Source organism: Notamacropus eugenii, chromosome 7 (assembly GCF_028372415.1).
Source record: "Notamacropus eugenii isolate mMacEug1 chromosome 7, mMacEug1.pri_v2, whole genome shotgun sequence".
In the NCBI taxonomy this organism is placed as follows: domain Eukaryota; kingdom Metazoa; phylum Chordata; class Mammalia; order Diprotodontia; family Macropodidae; genus Notamacropus; species Notamacropus eugenii.
In genome coordinates this window covers 47,863,661-47,888,796 of record NC_092878.1, presented here as the reverse complement: position 1 = coordinate 47,888,796, position 25,136 = coordinate 47,863,661, and the positions used below count along the sequence as shown (strand labels likewise).

Genomic DNA, 25,136 nt, shown 5'->3' with positions numbered 1-25,136 from the left:
CCCTTATAGAGCTAAGATCCCATAGGATTAATTGGGATAACATTTTATTCCCCCATTTTAAATTAAACTTTAAATTAAAGGAAGGCATAGTTACACATTCTGGATCATAGCCCCCTCAAGTACATGAAATTCCTTTTGAGTAGGTGACTGGTCTTCATGAGAATAAAGTAAAAGGTTTCTGAAAAAAGTAATTCACCTCTGAGTCTCATAGTTGGGACATGGGTCTCCTTCCTCCCTTAGGAGGGAGAGGAAAAGTGCTTGCTCACTCACAGAGCACTACAGATCCAGTCTGGTGAGATTTCTGGTCTTGACTTGGCACCTTGTGTGTGTGTACATGGGCACAAAGAGGAAAAGTTGAGGAGCTTATCTTTAACCTTTTCCCTCTGCCACTGAGAAAAACGGGTTCTGACGAATCATTGTGCCAGCCACAAAAGACACTTTTTGGAAGGAAAATACACTGAAAAACCCCGTGGAGAGAACTGAGAAGGGAAAGGGAGAAGGCTAGGAAAAGGGAAGTAGCAGAGAAACCTTACAAAAAATTATTCCCAAACTTAAAAAAAACAACAAATGGGCTTGTCCATATGTGTGTACATGCATTTATATTATGTATATGTAGCTATGCACATATATGCTTATATATAGCTATACACACACATATAGCTATACACATATACACACATACACATATATACTATATATAGCTATACACGTATACACACACACACATATATACTACACACATATAACGCAGACACGTAGGATTCTGCACGAAGCTGGTCCTCAGGCCAAGCCCCCTTTTTAAGAAGTAACCAGCAACCTTGTATCCGCAGCTGGCCACGCCTACTAGTCAGTTTCTTTCTTAAAGCCTATTTCATTTCCACGCCCCATCAAAGGGGCGTTCCCACACGCGCAGCGCACGTGGCCCCGGCCCCCCCACCCCGCAGCTTCGTGGTCGAGGCTGTCACGCACCCCCTGGTAGCCCGGCAGGCCCACCTGCTCGTCTGCGCTTTTTGGGTAGAAAGCCCCCACTGCAATCCCGGGTGATTTCGGGCCCGTCCTGCGTGGAGACTGCGGGGCCTGGATCTGGGCCGGATGGGCGCTCCCGGGGCACACAAAGTCGTGTTTCTTTTCACGTCCCCAGGATCATTAATGCGCACACCTGTCACGTGGCAGGCGCTTCATGAATGGTGATTGATTGTTTGAACGGTTGTCACCTTTCCTTTTCACTGCAATAACCGCCTGCCGTGCCCCTGCCCCTGGCACCTCCCCCTCCCCCCCCACATGTTTCTTTCATGGCACAAGAGGACCTGGGCACAGCCGTGCGCAGAGTAGGAGGTTCGGGGACGACTGTGGCCGGATCCACCCCCAAGGAAACCTGGAGAGACCGGGGCACCTGCGAGAGCAGGGACAATTGCACGCGGGCGGGGACGGCCAACGCAGGACGGCGTCGCGGGCCGGTTGGCTCGGTGGTTGGCGGAGCGGGCAGCGTGCGGGCGGGAGCGAGTCTCCGCAGCGCCCCAGGTGGCCGCCTGTGGGAGTCGCCGCCGCCCGGGTGATTCAGAAGCGGCTCCGCCTCCGCTGGGCTCGGCGAGTCCGGCTGTCGCTCGCTCGGTGGTTTCCTGGCCCCGGTGTCGCTCCCTCCTCCTCCCTCCCTTCTCCTCGGCCCCCTCCCGGAGCACGATGGACGCGGGCCCCCCCCGCCGCCGTCGCCGCCGCCGCCCCAGCGCGGGCCTCTGAGCAGCGGGGCCCGAGGAGCCGCGTGTCCGCGGGGGGACGGACCCTGCCGGGGCTGCCGCCGCCTGGGGCTGGTGCGCGCTCGGCCGCTCGCTTCCGCTGTCACCGAGCCCCCTCCGGAGGAAGAGAAGCACGAAGGGCGGGGCTTTTCCTGCGGCGCCTGCCCGGCTCGACCCGCGCGGCCTACGGCTTCCCGCGAACTCGAGGACCGCAGCCGGGCCTGGCTCCGCCCGCGGCCTGGTACGGGGCGGACGGGAGTGGGAGCCCAGGCTGGGACTGGGGGAGGCCTGCGGCGGCGGAGATGGGCCGGTCGGCCCGGAGCGGGGCGGCTCTCGCTCTGTGGGGTGGGCGGGGAAGCTGAGCTCGGGGATCAGGTGCCCTAGCCCGGGCCCCGGGGAGGCAGCCCCCGCCACGATTCTTTGTTTCCCCCTTGCCCAGGACCCAGGAGGCGACCCGGAGCCGGCTGCCCTCTCTCTCGGCCCCTGGCTCCGGGGAAGCCCGCTTGCCCTTGAGAAGAGGCTCATCCCCTGGTCCCCTGAGAGACCGCGACCCTCGGGTCCTGGGGGGGCCCCCTCCCCCAGCCCTTCCTCCGCCTCGTCCCCCCTTTTTTGTTTTGCGGTAGGTGGGAGGCTTCTCCATTTTCTCTCCCGAAGTTATTCCCTCTCATTTCGGAGGACTTGGGACTAAACTTAAAAGTAGGGAGACACACCTAGAGACAGAGAGGAGAGGCTGTGGAGGGGGTGGGATGGAGAGAGAGGGAGACTGAGGCAGGCGGGGGGTTGGGAGGTGGGGAGCCTCTGTGTGCTGTCCGGCTGAGGCTGGCTTCTGGCTCGGGGGTGCACCGGGGCACATGTTGTCGGTTTCCTGCTCCCCCTCCCCCCGCGGCCCCCCGTTAGCCTACGTGGGACTGGAGAAATCTTCCCGTCGTGTCAGTTACAGAAACATCTGTAATTGACATGCTTTGCTGCCCTGTCCCGGAGCTTTATCTGCGGCGTGCCCCTGCCCCGAGAAGCCTGGCTTACCTATGCCAAGGCTTAACCTGTGTCTATCCAGCTTGGACTTCTCTTGTACTTTTGTAACTCCTGAAAACTTCCCCTGAATCCTCATTCAGGTCTTTATAGTCTGGCTTGATGGAACCCCTTTGGAATAGGTGCTTTTAAACTTAAACACCAACTTAAATAATTTTCTGAAATGTGAGGGAATTAGGAGATATTGAATCTGATGATCTTTTGCAGATCCTTTTGTAAAAAAAAAGAAAAAAAATTGGAATGTGCCAGTGGAAAAAAGGAAAGTTGTTTTGCCTTTTTGGCTTGGAATTCTTGGTAATAGCAATTGTTGGATCTGAAGCTTGTTTTACTGTCTTTGATAAAAGAAGCTTTCTGGTTAGGCAGCCACTTAATCTGCTTATGTTCAATGGCACAACTGGTTTGAATTTAGTGTAGTAAGGAATACTGAGTGGGAATGAAGAGGAAGACTGAATATTAAAGAACTGAATCATTTATTGTATTTTACTGATGAATCTTTTTTTAATTCCTAGGAGAAGACGTCAAAAATTTGATTGTAGCTGATGTGTTTTTGATGCTCACTGATCTGGCTTGGGCATTTTAAGGACCTTTTTTCCTTTACTTTTTAATTTAAGCAAAGAGGCTTTTAAAAACCATGGCAGATGTGGACCCTGATACATTGCTGGAATGGCTACAGATGGGGCAGGGAGATGAAAGGGACATGCAACTAATAGCCCTTGAACAGCTATGTATGCTGCTTTTGATGTCTGACAACGTGGATCGGTGTTTTGAAACGTAAGTAAAACCCTTCATCATCTTCCACTGGGGTTTCTGTAATGACATCTGTTTTCAAGCATGTCCTGACTTCAGGTTTTTAGAAATTTGCCTTCGGTTTTTTAAAATAAATTCTTTCCTACCATTTGAAAGTACCTCCAGGATTGTGGAGATGCATTTTTTTCTGAGCAACTGATAATCAATCATTCGGTGAAAGAATAACAGTGGTAATAATTGTGATTACATAATGACTCAATAGGAAATGATCATTTTTTTAGTTTGATTCATTTCCAGAATATGCCAAACATCAAAGAGAAGAATATAAATATTTCTTTTTATATGGCTATTTCTTGCCATAAAGTTGATCAAAAATTTTGAGCTTTTGTCCTTTTGTGGAGTCAAAACAAAAAGAAGGCTTTTAGCTTTCAGTTTGGAGCGTAAACATTGGATAGATGACATCTACCAGAGGTTTAGTTTTTGAAATGGTAATGACAGATTGGAAATGAAACAAAGTCTTCAACTTGTACTGGTATTCTAGCTTTTTTATCTAGGATATGAATTTGTGCCCAAACTTTGAAAATAAAACTGTATTAGAAATTGTGTTAAATGTATGGTTCCTGGTAACCTGATTGCTCTTGTGTTGAATTTTTGAATGAATTTACTTTAAGAATGTCATTCTTACTGGTTTATTGCTCAGAAGAGAGAGATTTGGAACTATTTGAATTTGACAGTTTCTTTATATTAGTTTCAAGTAAGGAGTGGAAAATAGGAAGATGTTGACTTAGATTTAACGTGCGTTTAAATTTACGTATTGCTGTGGGAATAAAGGTAGTATTATACATGTGATAAAGGTGTTTTGTTTGTCTTGATCTTTTGTTAGTTTGAGAAATACCATTGACAATGCCATTATTATGAAAAACTTTGTAAACCTGAGAAGGTTGCCAAATCTCTTCGGTGACTCATTCGTTTAAAGCTGTATTTAATAGGACAATCTCCTAGTACCACAAAAATAAGATACTTCCTTGGAGTTAATTGTATTTGGCTCATCTTAAAGTGATGATTTTGCATATATTTTTTGCTGAAAAGTGAGGTATTTTTCTTGTGACTTTAAGTATTTGACATTTTTTGCATGTGAAATGTTTGGCAGGCCCCAGAAGATCATTTTACCAGTATTGGAAACGTGCGTTATCATGGATTCTAGTAGTAGCATTGCATTGATTTTATGAGTACATTCTCCATTTCATGAAAAATGATGTTGATAGCCTTAAAACCTAGGGACAGGTTATTTAGAAAAATCTGGAATAGATGGGACCAGAGAACCCAGAACCAATAGCTTTATTTTATGTAGTATAATAGATTTCAAACTTTCATATAATATCAAAGATAGATGTCATCTAACTAAATTTTGTGAACTGCTACTTTTTAAAAATCTAAATTTTGACAGTGAATGTTTATTTACTATTAAAATAGTTCTCTGGTACCTTGTCATTTTCCTCCCTAGTCATTTCTGTATAAATAAATGATCCTTGCTTTTCAAAATTTGAAATTAAATTCAACAGACATTAAACACCTGCTGTTTACAAGGCATAATGTAGTCACTGAAATTATTTAAAAATAATTTTATTTTCATAAATGAGAACACTAAAACCAACTAAACTAAACCAACTAAAATCAACATGACCGTTTATACTTAAAAATAAATGTCTTTTTTTATTTAACTTACTTTAAGTCTGATTCCTTTTAATTATAATTTTTAATAATATTATAGTAAATGCATTGTATTCCGTTATGTAAATTGTTTTTATTTGTTTTCTTTCTCGATGGGGTGCAAGTCTGTGTTTTCATTGGTGTAGGGGAGTGGTGTCAAACTCAAATAGAAATAGATACCCGAAGGCCGTATATTGACTTGGAAAGCCATAAATTAATATTATGTAGTACTGTATTTTTATTTGTTTTGCTGAACATTTCCCAGTTACATTTTAATTTGGCTTCATTTGGGATAGCATGACACCCCTGGTGTAGGGAAGCCTGAATGAGGAAACTCCTCTCTACCAAGGCATATTGGCTCCCACTCCATTTACCTTGTTGGAGAGCTGCTAGGGCCGCCGGCTTAAATGGCTTGTTCATCTTCACACCTCCAGGATGTGTTAGATGAAGGACCTGAACTCAGGCCTTCCTTATTCTGACAAAGGCTTGGGAGCTTGCTTCTCGGACTTTGAAGTGACAGTGTTGATTCATACGGGTGGTATTTTGACAGTTGATCTTTGTTTTTATGAAAACTTGCTAAGGGTATTTTCCAAAAGTGGAATTGTTGGGCCAAAGGTTGATACATGTTTGAAAAAAAACCTTTCAGATAAACATTAGCCCCATGTTTTAGTGTTGTTTTAAAAAAATAGCAGGTATGCAATTTCTGTACCTCTTCTAAATTTCTCTGTCATTACATCTTTCAGTCTTTGATCCTTGCCTAATTGTTCTGAATGTTTAAAAAGGATAGGAAGCAGACTCTAGTTTTGAGTAAAAGAAAAATCCCTAGAGAAATGAAAGTATTAAGTGTCTTACTTGTTTGCAAGTGTGCAACTTTAAACCTGTAGAGAATAGTTTTTAATGAAACAGATAGAAATTGTTGATTTTTGGAGAATGTTCCTGAATTCTTAGTTTGTTTTTTTGAAAAAAATTTTGAAAACTAAACATGGTCAAAATTTGTTTTTGTTTTGGATGAAGAGCAGTTTTCTATTTCTGTCTGGCTATGGATTACTGTGTGGATTACCCTGCTGAAAGAGAAGTCAAGTTAGCTAAGTAAGATTTTAAAATTTCTTTGGTAATTAGAATGAATTTGTGATCTCATCAGTATGGGCCCTCCCTCATACTGCTGTGAATACCGTCTCCTTAAGTCTCATCTTGTGTAGCTTTGAGCCAGGTCCCTTGAATTAATCCTCCACAGGAGGTATTTTATTTCATACTTGATACTAATAATCAGAAAGGACTTGAGCAAAGTTACTTCTGTTACTGCTTGTGTCAAGTAATCTTGTGTGATACTCGTACGTGTAGTAGACACCTTGTCGAAGGAGAGGCCTTTCAGGCTGCAAATAGTATTGTTCTCTTCAAACAATAAGATTTTGTTTTCTTGATACCTTTCAATAAGTTTTGTCTATAAATATGTGGTCTGCTTATTTGTTAATGGAAATCTAACTGATTTTCCATTTTTTGAGTGGAATATTAAGATTTCATTTTGCAGACTTGAGATTTCCTTATGAGGGATTAAATTGTTTTTACCACAAAAGTGTGAAAATTTCACTTTTATTAAGTGTGGTCAGTGTCTTCCTTAGTTGTCTAAGCCAGAAAGTCTATGGTTTCAGATATTTCTTCATTTGGTCTGTGTTGTATTGGTCTACAGCTCTATTAACTGCCTATCTTACATTCTTATAATGCTTCACAGTTTATGAAACAAGGTCACCTCTTCTTTTTTATTTTTACGCCCTTATTAATAGGTCGGGACAGACTGTCATTCCTATCTTATAGATGCTGAGACTGAGAGGTTCAGTGACTTGCCTAGATGGTCATACAGCCCTGTTTAAGTGATAAAACAGAGACAAACCACTTCTTAGGAATTGTGGTCTAGATTACTTTTCACTATTGTGCCTACCACTAAATCTGGACCGGTTTTGATGCTTTTTAAAAAAAATTATTTTGTTTTCCGTTTTCTGCAGTCATTTCCATGTCTTAGATTTTTTTGCCCCTCCGTCCACTTCCTTTCCCCCCTCCCTCCCCCTTCCCTCCCTGAGACAGCATGCAGTCTTATATAGGTTCTACACATACATTCTTATTAAATACATTTTCACCTTAGTCATTTTGCATAGAAGAATGAAAATGAATGGGAGAAACCATAAAACAAAACAAAACATAACACAGGAGAAAATGGTCTGCTTCGTTCTGTGACCCAATTCCATAGTTCTTTCTCTGGATGTGGAAGGTGTTTTTGCCTCAAGAGTCCATTGGGAATTTTTTAGGTCCTTGTGTTGCTGTGAAAGGACTAAGTTTACCAGAAAAATTCCTCACATGTTGTGGGGTACTGTATTTTCTAAAGAATTTATTCATGAAAGTAGTATTATAACTATAAAATGCTTCATAGTGTTTGAACAATTTTTTTAGAAAGTAGCTCATTTTCTTGTGTTTCAAGTGTAATTGCTATAGATCTTTAAATCCCATAAAAGTATTTGTATGTTCTTATGAAAATAGTGCCATTTTTGTAGTATACTTAGACAAAGTCTGTTGGGTTAATATAAATGAAAGAAATTGAATTTTCATATCTTAAAAAGTTGTGTTTTCTGAGAGACTTGAAATGTTTTAAAATCATTCCTGTGGTAATACCTGATTAGAAGAAAGCTCCATCTTTTTAAAAAGTGGATTCTATTGTTGGAAATCAGTGTTAAAGATTACTTTTCTACATATGTATGTGGAAAATTTTCTACATATACAAATTTCTAAAGTAATGAGGTATTAATATTGATTAAACTTGGCCCTTTTGGAAAAAAATTAAAGTGAACTCTTGTTTGTGAGGGTCACTAACCATCTTTTCTAGATCATGGTGTAGGTAAGCTGAAGAACCATGTAGATACTGCTTTCATGGATAAATGAAATTTCTTAATGTAGTTTTGGATGACAAAGCAGGCTTGGGGCAGTGCGAGCTGCCATCTTTTTCTGCTTCCTCCTGTCTGTCCCTTCTGCCCTTTGAGGTTTCTGAAGGAAGTTTGTGATTCAAGTTGATTGTGAGCCATTCTTGTTCGGCAGCAGAAAGTGAGATTTGATTTTTTGAGAGTGGGGGCATGGTTGCTGTGTATATGATAAACTTCTACTTACTGCTAAGATGCTCATTTCTCTTAAACAATACTGACTCCCTCCTGTGATTCTTTGAAAAGTGGCTATATTTTAAGAACTTTATATGTTTCTCATTTAGGACAAACTTGAATAGGGGTATGCTTTAAGTAAAAAAATATAGATGTCTTCTTTTTCCACATCATCTTCCCTATCCAGTAAGCCATTTAGGGTAGTTTGTATGGTCTGAAGAATTTTTATTAAGACACTTAAGAGTCTCAAGGTTCTGAGGGGCACTGTTAGGAATTTTTTTAGATTTTTGTCAAAGTTTTAAAGATTTTTTTCTTTCTTCCTTTTTAGTTTTCAACATTCATTTCCACAAGATTTTGAGTTCCAAATTTTCTCTCCATCTCTCCCCTGCCCCCACCCCATAATGCCTTGCATTCTGATTACCCCTTGGCTCACCATGCCCTCCCTTCTATCACACCCCAACCTTCCATTATCCCTATCTTCTCTCTTTTCTTGTGGGGCAAGATAGATTTCTATACTCCATTACTTGTATTTCTTATTTCCCAGTTGCATGCAGAAACAATTCTCCACATTCATTCCTTAAACTTTGAGATTTCTCTCCCTTTCTCCCTTCCTCCCTCCCCACCCATCCCCACTGAGAAGGCAAGCAGTTCAGTATAGGCTGTATATGTGTGGTTTTGCAAAAGACTTCCATAAGAGTCATGTTGTGTAAGATTAACTATATTTCCTTCCATCCTATCCTGCCCCTCATTTCTTCTATTCTCTCTTTAGACCTTGTCCCTTCCGTAAAGTGTTTACTTCTAATTATTCCCTCCTCCATTTGCCCTCCCTTCTATCATCCCCCTAACCCCCTTCTCCCCTTCTTTCCCATAGTGCAAGATAGAGTTTCATACCAAATTGAGTATGTATGTTATTCCCTCCTTAAGCCAAATGTGATGAGAGTAAGGCTCACTTTTTCCCTTTGATTGAAAAAGCTTTTTTTTGCATCTTTTGTGAGAGATAATTTGCCCCATTCTGTTTCTCCCTTCCTCCTCCCAATATATTCCTTTCTCACCCCTTAATTTATTTATTTATTTATTTTTAAGGAAGAACAATTTTATTTCATCTTTTGCTTCCCTACCTTTCAAAATATCTTTACCATTTGTAACCCTGTGGAAACTATCTTTTGGTTAGGGTGCCCAAAGCACCATACAGTATTTGGTATATCAAAAGGATTGTGGGAAATAAAATCGGGTCAGGGTGTTGACATCGGTGTCGAAGAAAGACTTGTCGGTCATGATTGGGTTGGAGGGGTAGATGTCTTTAGGGCAAGAAAAGTCCTGAGTGCTGCAGGCAGCTGGAGGGGCTGGAGTAGGGAGTCGGAGCTGGTCTTGGTGCTCGTGTATGCATGAGAGCCTCCAGTCTGCTTAATTTATTTTTTTTGATATCATCCCTTCCTATTCAACTCACCCTATGCCCTCTCTCTCTCTTTTCTCTTTCTCTCTCTCTCTCTCTATGTATATGTGTGTGTGTATGTATGTATGTATGTATGTATGTATAATCCCTTCAACTACCCAAATACTGAGAAAAGTTTCAAGAGTTACAAATATTATCTTTCCATGTAGGAATGGAAACAGTTCAACTTTACTAAGTCCCTTATGATTTCTCTTTCCTGCTTACCTTTTCATGCTTCCCTTGATTCTTGTGTTTGAAAGTCAAATTTTCTATTCAGCTCTGGTGTTTTCATCAAGAATGCTTGAAAGTCCTCTATTTCATTCAATGATGATTTTTTCTGCTGAAGTACTCAATTTTTCTGGGTAGGTGATTCTTGGTTTTAATCCTAGTTCTTTTAACTTCTGGAATATCCTATTCCAAGCCCTTTGATCCCTCATTGTAGAAGCTGCTAGATCTTGTGTTATCCTGATTGTATTTCCACAATACTTGAATTGTTTCTTTCTTAGTTGCTTGCAATATTTTCTCCTTGCCCTGGGAGCTCTGGAATTTGGCTACAATATTCCTAGGAGTTTCTCTTTTCAGATCTCTTTCAGGAGGTGATCGGTAGATTCTTTCAATAGTTATTTTGCCCTCTGGTTCTAGAATACCAGGGAAGTTTTTCTTGATAATTTCATGCAGGTTGATGTCTAGGCTCTTTTTTTGATCATGGCCTTTGGGTAGTCTCATAATCTTTAAATGGTCTCTCCTGGATCTATTTTCCAGGTCAGTTGTTTTTCCAGTGAGATATTTCACATTGTCTTCTGTTTTTTCATTCTTTTGGTTTTGTTTTGTGTTTTTTTGGTTTCTCATAAAGTCATTAGCTTCCATCTGCTCCATTCTGATTTTTAAAGAAGTATTTTCTTCAATGAGCTTTTGAACCTCCTTTTCCATTTGGCTGATTGTGCTTTTGAAAGCCGCCTTCTCCTCATTGGCTTTTTGTACCTCTTTTGCCAGTTGAGTTAGCCTATTTTTCAAGGTGTTATTTTCTTCAGCATTTTTGGGGGGTCTCCTAAGCTGTTGACTCTCTTTTCATGAATTTCCTGCATTGCTTTCATTTCTCTTCCCAATTTTTCCTCCACCTCTTACTTGATTTTCAAAATCCTTTTTGAGCTCTTCCAGGCCTGAGACCATTGAATATTTATTTTGGAGGTTTTGGATGCAGAAGCCTTGACTTTTATGTCTTCCTGTGATGGTAAGCATTGTAAGGATGGAAAAAAATTCCTGTTCACCAAGAAAGTAGCCTTCTATAGTCTTATTTTTTCCCCTTTTTTGGGCGTTTTCCCAACCAGTTACTTGACTTTTGAGTCCTTTGTCAGGGGGAGGGTATACTCTGGGGACCTGTAAGTTCTCAGTTCCTCCAAGGTGGCACAATCAAGGAAGAAGAGTTTACTCCTCTCCTGGCCTGTGCTCTGGTCTGGGAGCTGCCAAAGCTTTTTTGCCCAGGATCCTCTCCAAAGCCTCCACCAGCTTCACCACATCAGAACTCTTCCTCACCCCAAGGCTGCTGCTCAGGGCTGAGACCCAGATCAGAGGCTTAACTCCCCCAGGATCTTTAGGCTGAGGGCTCCAAAAATGGATGCTGACACTACCTGGAGCCAGGGCTAGGGAAGAACCCTGCTCCTTTTCACACAGGTGAAAAGCTTTCTTCACTGACCTTTGAAGCTGTCTTTGGCATTTTTGGGTTGAAGGATCTGGGAACTACAGCTGCTTCCCCAGACACCTGCTCCCATCCTCTTCCTGCTGGTGCTGTGTGGTGAAGGCTGGGTGTGGGCTCCGTAGGCTGTGCTCCATGCGCCATGCGATAGACCTTTCTTGTTGGCCTTCTAGGCTACCTTGGGCTGGAAATCTCTTTTCACTCTGTTGTTTTGTGGCTTTTGCTGCTCTAGAATTTTAGTCATTTTTACAGCTATTTTATGGATTGTGGGGGAAGAGCTAGAGTAGGTGGGTCTTTCTACTCTGCCATCTTGGCTCTGGCCCCCTTTAGTCAAAGTTTTAAAAAATATTTTTCCATAATGTGCTTTATCCTTTTAAAACATTTTTTTGGATTAGGAAACTAAAATTCTCATAGTTTACTGAGGGTAATATGTCTGAAAGGATGATTTTGAAATTTTTAAATTTGGGATTAATATAATGTAAAATAAATTTACTAAATGTAAATTGTGTAAGCTATGACTTAAGGACACTAATAATCAGTGTTGTGCCCTAAAGGTTTTGGAATTCTTGAGCTATATCTGTACTACATTAAGTATATTTAAATAAGAATTAAGATTTTTTTCCCTTTTAAACTGGTCTAAACAAATAATAAAATTTGCTCTTGAAATCAGTTTCAGAAAGAATTCTAGGGAATTACTTTTGAACGCTGTTGACTGTTAGTTTGCATACCCATTAAAGCACTTCAAAGCTGGTTATTTAGGTTTATCCATTTGGGGGTATATCAAAAAATAAACATGGAAATCACAAGCTGCTCCATCACCAAGGGACTTTAGTATCTGGGGAGCAGGAAGATGAGAACGTACCAGAATCTCTGCTGCTGTGCTTAGCCTTGACTTTGCCAAGATCGCCATAGTATTTAATACTCACGGACTCACACGCTGAGCTTGTGAGGAGCACAGCTCCCCATGTACTGGGGGGGTCCATTGCAGGATGAAGAGAAGCACCAAGGTGTTTAATTTAAAGAAAACGGGGGATGGTGCAACAGGTTAGATGCCTTACTGATTACTGAATAACTCCACGATTCCTGGATAGGCTAGAAACTGTGGCATCCAGTCTGGTGTAGCGGTGGATGTTTTCACGTCTGCCAGAGACGCTAACATTGGTTTAGAGTAGAAGTGGCTTTTTCCTGGTATGGCATAATTTGACTTTTTGTTTTGGAAACTTCACAATGATGCCATATGTAATTTAAGATATAGATAGGTTTCCTTCGATAGATTTAACCGTTACAATCCTTAATAATTAGCTGTAGAGTGAAATTCTTCTTCATGGGCCCTGTTTTCCCATTGATGCCCATTAATGATTCTTGTAGGAAATGGTTTTTGAAAAATGAGAGCTGATTGAAAAGAGTTTGTCAAGCTTGGAAATTTGAAGCTCTCTGCAGTCTTTATAGTAGGCACCTAAGTGGTGGGAATTTAGGGACGTTACTAAAATGCAATATTGTTCGAAATATCACCCATCCCACTGATTCACTTGGAAAGGATCTCAGCAACTCTTGTACTATGAACAGGAAACCCCTCATCAGCATCTCTGATTTAGCCTCTTCTGGATGACCTCCAGGGATAAACCAGTGCCTCTAAATGTAGCCCATTTTATTGACAGTTCTGATCATTAGGGTATTTTTTTAAAGCCTCTCTGAAGTTGCCATGTATTGCTGGTTTTTGTTTTGTTTTGTTTTGGGTTTTTTGGAGAAGGAAAAGGGAATAAGAAGGTGGGAAGCATAAATCTAATCTCTTTTCTATTATGGCGGGCTTTCAAATACTTTAAGAGAGTTATTCTATCCCCCAGGTCTTCTTTAGGTTAAACATACCTAGTTTCTTCGCCTGATCTCTATATGATGTGATGGTCAGTGCTTTTCCCATTCTTGTCATTGTCTTCTAGATATACTTTAGATTATTATCGTCCTCCCTAAAATATTGTTTCCGCAACTGAACACAGTCCTCCAGAGGTGGTCTGACTAAGGTTATCGCTTCCTCATTCTGGATATTAAACTTCTGTTAATGCAGCTTAAGGTTACGTTGAGCGGTACTGTGCTGTAGTAGGTAGAGTTCCTACTTTCACTGTGCTGCCATATTAATTATTGATAAAAATATCCAGCTTTATAGTGCTTCGATTCTTGTGGCAGAGTTGGTTAAAAAAAAATTTTTAAAAAGGAAAGGCTAGGTAGAGTAGAGGGAGCTGTCTTCCTTCACTTTTGGTAGTAGGAGCAGCAGCAGTAACCTGAGTGCGACCTTCGCTTTGCTCCCCTCAGAGCTGATGTCTTTACCTTTTACCTTAACAGTGCTTTTTTTGGTCTCTCTCTCTTTTTTAATAGTTTTATTTATTTTTAGTTTTCAACATTCATTTCCACGAAATTTTGAGTTCCAAATTTTCTCCCCATCTCTCCCCTTCCCCCACCCCATAACACCTTGCATTCTGATTACCCCTTCCCTCCATATTCCCTCCCTTACCTTGTCCCCATCTTCTGTCTTTTCTAATAGGGCAAGATGGATTTCTATACCCCATTCCCTGTTCTTCTTATTTCCCAGTTGCATGCAATATTTTGGTCTCTTTTCTTACCAGTGGTAGGGTTATAGAGAAGTGGGCCTGCTGCTGATGCCTGTCCTCCATCCATCTCTTTGTCAAACTCACGTTCTCTGCAACAGGTATCCCTCAGGATAGAAGATATGTTGTTGAAAACCTCATTAGGTGAAGTTGTTGGGCATGTCACAGATATGATAGAGCAGTACTGGATTATAGATTGAGAGGTCAGTTAGTACAAGTCCTTAATTTTACCGATGAGGAGACTTGAAGTCTAGAGAGGTTGTGACTTGTCTAAGCTCCTACAGTTAGCAAGTGACAAAACTGGGATTTTGGCTCAGGACCTTTATCTCCATATCTAGCGCTTTTCCCCCTGGACCAGGCTGCTTATTATCTCTTGTCATTTCAGTAAAGTGTGTTTCATATGTATCCAAATACATGTACATATACACACAGATTGTATGGATGGAAAAGTGGGGAGTTCTACCTTTTTTTCCTTGTATGAACTGTAGTTACAAAAGAGACACGTACATGAGTGTCCAGTCAGGAATGCTTTTTATCTCACCAGTGCTAAACTGAACCAGTCTGGAAGCAGGACGAGGGCTGGAGAGGGAGAGACTAAACTTGTTGCCTGTTTTAGACCACACGTCTGCTTGAGTTTTCTGATAATGGAGCATATGAGGGCTGTGTTCTGAGGTCTGTTAATAGCAGTTTTTAATGGACTCAGAATGAATTTTTCTTGCTCTTTCAAAACTTTCTCCACTCATGCAGTAATAGCAATAGTACATGGCCCAAATATGGAATTTTCATTCAGAGTTGTCAGATTGGTTTGAAATAAATCATCCATTTTCGCTTTATACTGATGCTTGAATTGGATCTCTGCCCATGAGAAGATGGCAGTCAGTGGGGCGCAGTAGCCTCTTTGCCCGCTGTGCTGTGCTCCATGGATGGTTTTGTCAGTACTAAAATTGTGACATAGCCTTGAGACAAGATCTCACCGCAGAATAATTCTGACATTCGTTGCAGGTTCTGTTAGTTCTGCATAGATTTCTATTAATCTTAATCCCCTTTGCGTGATAGGCTGGTGCTAAATGTTTGGAATGATCTTTTCATTCCTGCCTTTTCTTTTTGGCCCATTATTTAGATTGTGTCTTGTGTATGAAGGCTGTTACTTTCATTTCCACTTTGTGGAATATGAGAACTAAACCCTTAAAAGGTTAAGTGCTCTTAAAGTAAGTAACTTTATTAACCTACCAATTAGTTGAGAAGTTACTGTTGTACCACATTTGTAAAGTTTATTTTTCTTTGTTTATTATTCTTTTCTTTTTTTATTAATTTATTTGTTTTCAGTTTTCTACAATCACTTCCATGAGCCTTAGATTTTTCTCCCCCTCCTTCCCCAAGATAGCGTGCAATCTTATATGGGTTCTACACATACATTCTTATTATACACATTTTCATATTAGTCATGTTGCACAGAAGAATTAAAATGAATGAGAAACCATGAGAAAAACCCAGACAAAACAAAACATAACCCAAGAGAAAATGTTCTACTTCATTCCCATAGTTCTTTCTCTGGATGTGGATGATTTTGCCTCAAAAGTCTTTTGGGAATGTTTTAGGTCCTTGCATTGCTGTGAAGGGCTAAGTCTACCAGAAAAATTACTTGCACGCAGTGGTTTTTAATGTATACAATGATCTGGTTCTTCTCCTTTCACTCAGCATCAGATCAAATAAGTCTTTCCAGGCCTCTCTGAAGTCTTCCTGTTCATCATTTCTCGTAGCACAATAGTATTCCATTACATTCATATGCCACAATTTGTTCAGCCATTCCCCAATGGATGGGCCTCCCCTTGATTTCCAGTTTTGGGCCACCACAAAGAGTGCTGCTATAAATATTTTTGTACATGTGGGACCCTTTCCCATTTTTATGATTTCCTTGGAATACAGTCTTAGAAGCGGTATTGCTGGGTCAAAGGGTATGTACATTTTTGTAGCCCTTTGGGCACAGTTCCAAATTGGTCTCCAGAATGGCTGAATTAGCTCACAGCTCCATGTAAAGTTTATTTTCATCAAAGTGTTAAGAAAAGACATATCCAGTGATACTTACTAGAAAAATGGTTGTGGTTGGTGAGTCCTTTCAGTTGTGTCCATCTCTTTGTGACCCCATTTGGAGCTTTCTTGGCAAAGATACTGAAGTGATTTGCCATTTCCTTCTCCACTTAATTTTATGGATGAGGAAGCTGGGGGCAAACAGGTGAAGTGAGTTACCCAGGGTCATACAGGTGTTAAGTATCTGAGGCTGTATTTGAACTCAGAAAGAGGAGTTTTCCTAACTCTGGACCCAGCACTTTTACAAAAAAAATTTTTTTTTTTAATTAAAAAAATTGCAGCTTTTTAAATGCATTTGAAGCAGGAACACAGCCAGTTTTAGGGAAAGTTACACATTTTAAATTGAAATTATGGGGAAGCCTTTTTTATTTTTCCTTTGAATGAAATATTTAGTCATTTGAAGGGTCTCACCAAGATTGGTGATGTTTTGTCTTAATTATTTACAGGATGATCTCAAAGTGGTTGTCCCATTTTTCAGTGGAGATGTGGCTTTTGGTTATTTTCTGTTTTGTGGTTGGTTGTAGATAAATCATAATGGCACAAGGAGTTTGAATGTAAAGAATATATGGATTGGTGAATTCAAAGGTACTAACTTCCAGGAATGGGAATGGAAAGCTGCCTAACACTACACATATACTAAAATGATTGGTAGGTTTCTTGTGAAGGAAGTGTGTATATTTTTTCTTACTATTTGTAGAACGGTTCAGCTTTGTTCAGTGTTTAAGAACTAGAACTGGCAACTGATTAGATACTTGGGTGATGAAGAATGAACAGTTGAAGATGAGACTAAGGGAATGAATCTAAGTGGCTAGTTACGTTGGAAATAATTCCCTGGTGATTGATCAGGGGGATCATCTCTCTCCATTTTGGAGACCCCACTACATTAAAGGATGGTAAACTTGTTAGGCAATGCTGTGTGGAATGGGGATCATTACTAGAGGTAGCCTTTGAGTAAGAAAGACCCGCTCAAGACCTGCCTCGGACATTTATAAGGCTGTGTGATCTTGGGCTAGCCATCTAATAACTTCTTTAGTGCCCTGGGCTACTTTCAAAGATTTAAATTGTAGAACAGTTGACCTTGGAATTCATTGGGGAAGTCCTTACTAAGTGTTCCCCTACGTCAGTGAAATTATGTGTCCAGATCAAAACCAAGACAAAATCTGACAAAACAGAATCTGGAGTTGATGGAATTTTTAAGTTGGAAACTGGTTTGCCAGACTGGATTAAGTAGGGTTAATTATGTCTCTGATCATGTGGTATTGCTATTTGATTTGTAAATGAGGAAGGCAGTATTCTTGGAGCTATTAGCTAACATACTAATAAAGTGGATGGATAGGAGTTTGTAAATTTGGAAAGTAATGCTGCAAATGGAAAATAAATGAGATGAGATTCTGCCAAGCCGCCTCTGCAGAACTGACTTCTGTATAAGCCTCATGCCAGAGATAGGTATATGCATTGAAAAATGAAATCTACAGGTGTCGTGTGAGATTCATTAGGGCCTTAGAGTACTTTCAGTTTCTTTTAAAATAAGTAGCACTTTTGACTCATGAATATTTTACTACTTGTATCTACCCTTTGTTGAAAATATGTAAGTTCAAGAAATCTAATGAAGAGTGTGCTTCAGAGGACCTCAGACAGGGCTTAGAATGGTTGCCTTTGGCTGCTGCCCTCCTGCTGACACAGATCAGGCCTTGTGTGTTGTGATAACTTTTTCTGATGTGTTAGTAGCAAGTCCCATACTAGCTCCTGATTGATTCTGTTGCTATTTCTCACGTGTTCTTATCCTGTTTTTACCACATTCATTTTAAACAGAATTAGATATTTTTGGCAAATAGGCGTTTGGGACACCTTCGTCACCCTAAAAAGTTGTTGAATTGTTTCAGGTCCTTTCAGGAAAGGATTCAGAGCTTATTCTGTTCTACTCATTAAGATCCATGTATAGGAAATATGTAATTTTAAATAAAATGATTTCATATAATTTGAAGTTTCCTGTTTAACATAGGAGAGAATTTTGATTTAATCCACGTTGTAATTGTTTAAATGTTTTATTAATTGTGTTATTTATTTTGTCTTTATATCTTTTTTCCCTGTTCCTCTTCCAGATTGAATTTTTCCTTTTTATATTCTCCTTATAGCTAGAAGACTCAGAGGTGATCTGATCTAATCTTCTCATTTTACAGATGAAGAAACTAAGGGCCGGAGTGGTTACATGTCTTGCCTAAATTCACATAGCTATTAAGTGGCAGAGTAGGGACTTGAATGAAGTTCTCTGAGTCCAAAGCCAAAAGTTTTTTTTTTCTTGCTGTAACACATTGTGACAAAGAAAGACAATTACACAGAAGCATCCAATTGACCAGGTATATTCTGTACTGGTAGTCAGAAGGTCAGAGGTAATAATCATTGAACATTTAAGTGCCTGCTCTGTGCCAGGCATGGTGCTAAGCCCTGGTGATACAAAAAGAGGCAAAAGAGAGACCTGTCCTCAAGGAGCCCCCAGTCTGATGGGGGAGACCAACATGCAAACAAATATATGCAAAGCAAACTACGTGTAGGGTCAATAGGAAGTAATTAAGAAAAGGGAGGTACCAGAATTGAGAGGTCTTCCTATAAAAGAAAGGATTTTATCGAAGCTAGGCAGGTAAGTAGGAGAAACTGAGGAATGAGTACATTCCAGGCATGGGCGACAGCTAGAGAAAATGCCCAGAACCAAAAGATAAAATATCTTGTTCCTGAAATATTCAGGACACCGGCGTCACTGGATCAAAGAGTAAAAGCATCATTGCAATTAATTTGTGTTTGATAGCATTTGTCTTGTTTTCACTTATATTACTGTAGTCGTGCGTATTATTTTCAGACTGCCTAGTGCAGTAGAAAAAACGTGAATTTGGAGTTGTTTACTTAGAGCCAGTGTGATTTGGGGATATCATTTATTCTCTCTGAGCCTTAGGTTTTTTGACTTTAAAATGAGAGAGTTTAACTGGGTATAAACACCCAAGGTTCCCTTCCAGCTCTAGGTCTGTGAAACTTTTCTTCATTCTCTTGGGTTGTATGTTTTCCCATATTTCTCTGAATTCCTCATATTCCTATTTTTTTGTATCACAATGCTATTTATATAATCATGTACCACAGTTTGTACAAATTTCCCCAGATCAGTATCCAGTTTGTTTCTAGTCTTTTGCTACTGCAAAAATTGTTCTATATGGTACCCTTTGTTCTGGGTTAAAGGGTGTGAATGTGGATGTTTTAGTGACTTTTTAAATATAATTCCATATAGGTTTCTACAATGCTTGAACATATTCAGAGCTCTGCTAATGAAACGCTTGTGCCTTTCCTCCAGCACTGCATTTTTCATCTTTACCAGTTTGCTGGTCGTGAGGTCAATCATTAAAAACAAGTGGAATTTATTACATACGTGTGTATCAGTAAGCACCCCAACATACACAGGGGGTTCTGCTACCACAGGTTCTTAGGTCTGCATTCATAAAAGGGAAGGCAGTTTTTGAGGGGTTAACGATCACTTTAATCAATCACATGTATCATTCCTTTAACCAAGTACAGGTTCAGGGGAGGCAGCACACTGAACTTCAAAGAAAATACAGAGAAATCAAAGATCAACAGACATGGCTTCCTCTGCCTGGCCATCAACAGACAGGTCCAACTGTCTGAACGTAGTTACCAGAGAGGGAAGCACCAACATCTGAGTGTTCAAAGCTGGGGGCTCCTTAGCAGCTGCCCAGGTCCTCTTCTGGCCAAGCAAACACTTCCAGTCTGTGAGCCCCAGAGTAAAACCTCACCTCAGAGTATTTATGCCTTTTTTAGAGCCAGAGGGCGTCCCAGCCCTAGAGAACCAACCAGTGCCTCCTTAACAAAAGGGGTGGGCCTTCTACAAATCTTCCTTTGGGAAGGCCCATTAATGAGTGGGGAAAACCTTTAGTCACATTAACAATGTAAATAGACACTGTGTTTCTAGGTAAAGAAACTTATTTCTGTACTTTACTCATAGTAAATACTTTGTTGGAGAATATAAAAAGGAAAAGTTTGATTATACTAAAACAAAAACAGCAAAAGATCCCACTTTGATTGCCATCACAACTTGTTAAAATAAGTGTATTGGTGTCTTTATGTATCCTCTAAATGTTTCCCTGCATGCCTCTTTTCTTCAAGATGCCCATCTTTTATAGCAGACTTTTATTTTTAATGAAAAGAGATAAAGAAGATCATTAAAATTGACCAATAATGTTGAAAAAGTTTGACAATAATGCAATGTTTCATACCTGGGAAAACCTGTCATGCACAGGCATGGGGACATTGAGGGGGAAATGTGCATTCCCATATCTCTTCTTTGGGGGCAAGCCTGTCCTTTGTCATTTTGCAGCCTTCATTTTTGACTGTGTTTTGTGGTGGTTCTTTTCATGTACGTTGTCTTCCTCTTGTAAATGGTTTTCTGGATTCTCTTTACTTTTTGTCAGTTCTAAGAATCTTCTTTATGTCTGTTCATCATTTTTCTTTGTGTCTTCAGTGCTCAGCAGAGGGCTTGGCTCGTAGTATTCACTTATCATGCTTATAGACTGACTGACTAACATTCCTCTTTGGGGCCATACTTCTTTTTTATTAATTCTGCAACGTTCATTTTTCTTCGTTTAGTGGTGATTCTTTTCAGTTTCGTTGCTGTAGTTTGGCTCTCCTTTCTTCACGCTGCATCAGTTCATGGAAGTCTTTCCAGAAGCTCTTTGTAAAGCTTCTTTGTAGTTCATTGTTTCTTACAGCCTGGTAATATTCTGTCACATTCATGTAGTATAGTTTATTTTTAACTCTTTCCTAATTGGTGTCCATCTATTTGATTTCCAAGGTGCCACAAAAAGTGCAGTTATAAATATTTTGATGTATATGGGGTCTTTTTAAAAAAAAATCACTGACCTCCTTTATGCAGCAGTGTAATGTCTGGGTCAAAGGATAGGGACATTTCAGCCACTTTATTTGCCCAGTTCCAAATTATGTTCCAGAATGGTCAGATTAATTCACTGCTCTGTCAGAAATGAATTAGCGTACCTGTCTTTCCACAGTTGCCCTAACATTGGCTATTTTCATCTTTGCCAATTTACTGATTATAGGTGAGACGTTAGAGTTGTTTTAATTTGTGGTTTTTGTGTTATTTGGAGTTTTTTTTCCCCATTTGGTAGTTGTTAGCATTTCTTTAGGGCCTGCTGAAGAAATAATCACCTCTGTGTTGGACCTGTACTCTCCAAGTTACTGTAATGACTGGGGTAGCCTTAATCTCTTTCTGCAGACTTCTCCATTTCTACTTCCCATTCTGTGACCTCTCAGCTTCACAGGCAACATGAGCTTTTTTTCTTTTTTCTCCTAGAACGGACACTGCTCAGTAATTACACGTCCAATCCTTTTCTTTCTGTAAAATGGCCGGTGCCTGAATTTTCAAACTTAGGAATTCTCAGAATTGGTGAGGCAGCCTCTAGCGTTTATTTAGCTCAGGCGACAAGGCCAGTTTCCTGGGTTTTAGTGCTAGAGAACTGAAATTCTTCAGGCTTCCTCTTAGGAGCTAAGGGCTAGTAAACATAAGTAGGGTTTTTTGTGGGTTTTTTTTTGTTGGTGCCATGAACCATAAGCCCTTTTCAGAAAAATATTTTTTATATGTCTAACATAAAATGTACAAGACTGTAAAGGAGACTAATTGTATTGAACTTCCAGCAGATTAAAAAGAAATAGTTTATAGGTTCTATAAAACTTCTACCAGTCTGTCCTCTTGGGTGCTGTGCAGTCACTTGTCCGCTTTTGTTGTCTTCTTTTGCAGGAATTTAAAGTGCTTTAGTATCAGCCAAAAGATCCTGCAGGATTCCCAGTCCTAACATGTCTTTTTAGGGTTGGGAAAGCCCACTCTCAGGAACTTGCTTCTGACCAGTATCTAGAAAACTGACTTTGAGCATTAAAGGTTTGGGGAATGAGGCTATGCAGATGATGGCAGCGCTGTGCACACGCATTTCTCTCCCATTTAAAGGATATCAGTCTGCTGCTGCATTGCTCTACCATGTGAACAGCAGAAGAGTCTCTGACTCTTTGGTACAGAACGTGGAGAGAGGCAGAGATAATCAGCTTGGAGGCAGATTGAGTCAGTGAAAAGCAGTTTGGAGAGTTCTCTTCTCCTCTGAAGAAAGCAGTAGTGGGTTTTTATTTTCTTCATGGGTCGATGCCCCTTAGATGCTTCAGGCAGAAAGCTCATCATATTGATTAAAAGCTCATCTAGTTGAAAAAGGGACTCCCTGGATTAATTCTAATTGTTTTAATTAATTCTATTTATGTCGGCAATTTCCTGTAAATTTTTTCATTTTGTTGACAATCAGCTGTGTATGGTGTTTTTTCATAGTACTGTTTCTTTTATTTTTTCACGGAGTTTATTTTGTTCATTTTTCGTTAGTTTGATTTTTCTCTTGTTTTTTAATCAGCTTGGTTAATGGTTGATTGCTTTTGCTTGGCAGCTAGGTGGTTCAGTGGACAGTGCTGAACCTAGGGTCAGGAAGACCTGAGCTAAAACCTGGCCCCAGAAGCTCACTAGCCCTGTGACTTTGGGCAAGTCGCTTAACCTCCGCTTTAAACCAACCACTGGAGAGGAAATGACAAACCAGTGCAGTATCCTTGCCAAGAAAACCCCGTGGACGGTATGGTCCACGAGGTCATGAGGAGTCAGACACGGCTCAACACAACGGGAGCCACGAGTTGTGTTAAGTTTTTAAAAAACAACTCCTTATGTCTTTTGTTTTAAAGTGTATTTTTTCTGAGTTTTAGGATTTACTTTGTGCTTATTTTGGGGTTAACTTGTGATTTTTCTTGTTATTTTTGTTTGCATGTTCAGTTCATTCTTATAGTCTGGAAATATATCTTTTCAGAGATGTTCATTTTCCTGAGAACTACTTGAGATTCAGCTGTAAATTTGGGTGTATTTTCTCATTATTCTCTGTAGAATATTTATTGTTATCCATCCACTTACTGTTTATACTGTCATTACTTAGTTTCTCTTCAAGTCTTTGTCCTTGGCTCGTATTTATGTTATTGATCACTGTTTTTATTATACACCCCTCTCTTTTCCAGTCCAGATAAAAGCATGATACATGATATCCCCCTTTCCATCGCATTCCCCACCTGTCTTTTTCCTTCTAAGATTCTGTGGCATCTAGCCTTCCGTACTTGCCTTTCATGAACTTGGTAGGTATTTTTCCTTTTCCATCACACAGTGGGGTGTTTAGGGTACTCAGTCTTGACCTCTTTAATCTGCCTATTTGTGCTGTCACAGATCTCTTCCATAACTCTTATTCCTTCCTGTAGTCTTTCCTCTTCTTTTGAAGTACTTCATTTTCAGATGTATTAGTTCTTAGATTAGGCAGTAGGACTGTGCATATCACATTTTGGGGCCTAATCCTTTTCTATGCCCTTTCCTTTACCATCGGTTTTTCATTCTGAGGCCAGTATTTCCTTACTTGGAGTCCCTGTCCTTTCATCTACTTTATCTCTAAGCCACTTGTCCTTCTTGGTCGAGACAACCCATCCTTTGGAATGGAAGGTATGTAGAGGATCATAGATTTTGATAGAACTGGAAGGGATCTTACAGGTCATCTGGTGCAGTGGTGTCAAACTCAAATAGAAACAGGACCATGTGGGCTTTATGTTGACTTAGTTTCATCTATGTTTTATTGTATTTTAAAAAAATATTTCCCCAGTTACATTTTAATCTGCTTCAGGGACATAAAAGCCCCATGTGTTTGATGATCTAGCCCAACCCCCGAATTTATAGATAAGAAAACAAAGGCTCAGAGAGGTTAAAGGACTCGCCCAAACTCTCAGTCAGTAAGGTCACCATTCTCTTTCACTATACCTCCTGTCTTGATCCAGTCCACAAACTTATACTGGGGATACCATGAAAAAAGTTGAAGCTGTCTTTCCCCTTCAAGGAACTTCTAATCTATAGGGGTATATGTGTATATGTGTAAGTATGTATGCAATGTACATAGTCTTGGTCACATAGTGTCATGTCTCCTGATTTCTCCTCTGCTTGTGCCCTCACATCCTTCTTTGTTTAAGACTGTCCTCTACAGTGCCCCTCCCTGGAATACTGATTTATTAGTGAAGAAACAAGATATTTAGCATTTAGTAACAATTCTTTCTCCTCTTGATTATGCCCATTGAGATTCTTTATTCTTTTTAGACTTCATTTTTTAAAAAGTTTTAATCCAATTTATTTTTTAAAGTTTGTTAAAATTAACTTTCAGGTTCGTATTCATTTGTGCATGTTTGATTCTACAGGAGGGTAACTACTTTCTAGGAACAAAATATACAATTTCTGTTAATTCTTTCAGGAGACAGTGGTATTGCTTAATAAATTCCCTATTTAATATCTTGATGCCTTGGCAGAATTTTAGACTATGGTGTTTGTTCCCAGAGAAAAGGTGCTTTTCTAGTGGTTTATGATAGAGTTGGATACTTAACTTTGACAATATAGGATTACTTAGGAGAATTAGAATAAGTACATTTAAATTTGATTCTTTGGTAATGTATCATTTAGCTGGCAAAGGGCCAGAAATTTCTTTTACTTGTTAAATTTTTATATCAGGTTTGAAATACTTTCGGCAAAGAACAGTTCTTTTAAAAACAATATAAAACTATTAATGTGGATTTAAAATTTAGAATTATGATTCGAGTTGGGTTCTCTAATTTATGAGAAAGATTTTGCTACACAAATAAATCATAACACATAGAAAGTGTTTTCTGCTAAAATGGATGCTGCATTATTACAATAGGCTCTGCAGGGTGTCCGTTTGGTAGTGGAGCAGAGAGATCCTCTGAAGTCAGGAGGACTTAAGGTCAAATCCAACCTCAGATACTTACTAGCTGTGTACAGACCCTGGGCAAGTCACTTAACTCTGATTGCCTAGCCCCCCCACCTGCCCCCCCAAAAGAGGA

At 40.0% G+C, this 25,136-nt stretch overlaps 1 protein-coding gene across 8 annotated transcripts in view; it reads left to right on the top strand.

The window, feature by feature from the left end:
- Positions 1 to 1,836: 1,836 nt before the first annotated feature.
- HECTD1 (HECT domain E3 ubiquitin protein ligase 1) overlaps positions 1,837 to 25,136 on the top strand; it is a 112,097-nt gene continuing 88,797 nt past the window's right edge. For 7 of the 8 annotated variants that reach the window (XM_072622508.1, XM_072622507.1, XM_072622506.1 and 4 more), the window contains exons 1-2: positions 1,837 to 1,974; positions 3,272 to 3,533. In XM_072622508.1, the coding sequence (XP_072478609.1) occupies positions 3,394 to 3,533 (140 nt within the window). In that variant the 5' untranslated portion in view covers positions 1,837 to 1,974; positions 3,272 to 3,393. The remainder of the gene's footprint in view (positions 1,975 to 3,271; positions 3,534 to 25,136) is intronic. The other variant, XM_072622502.1, reaches the window with a different exon arrangement.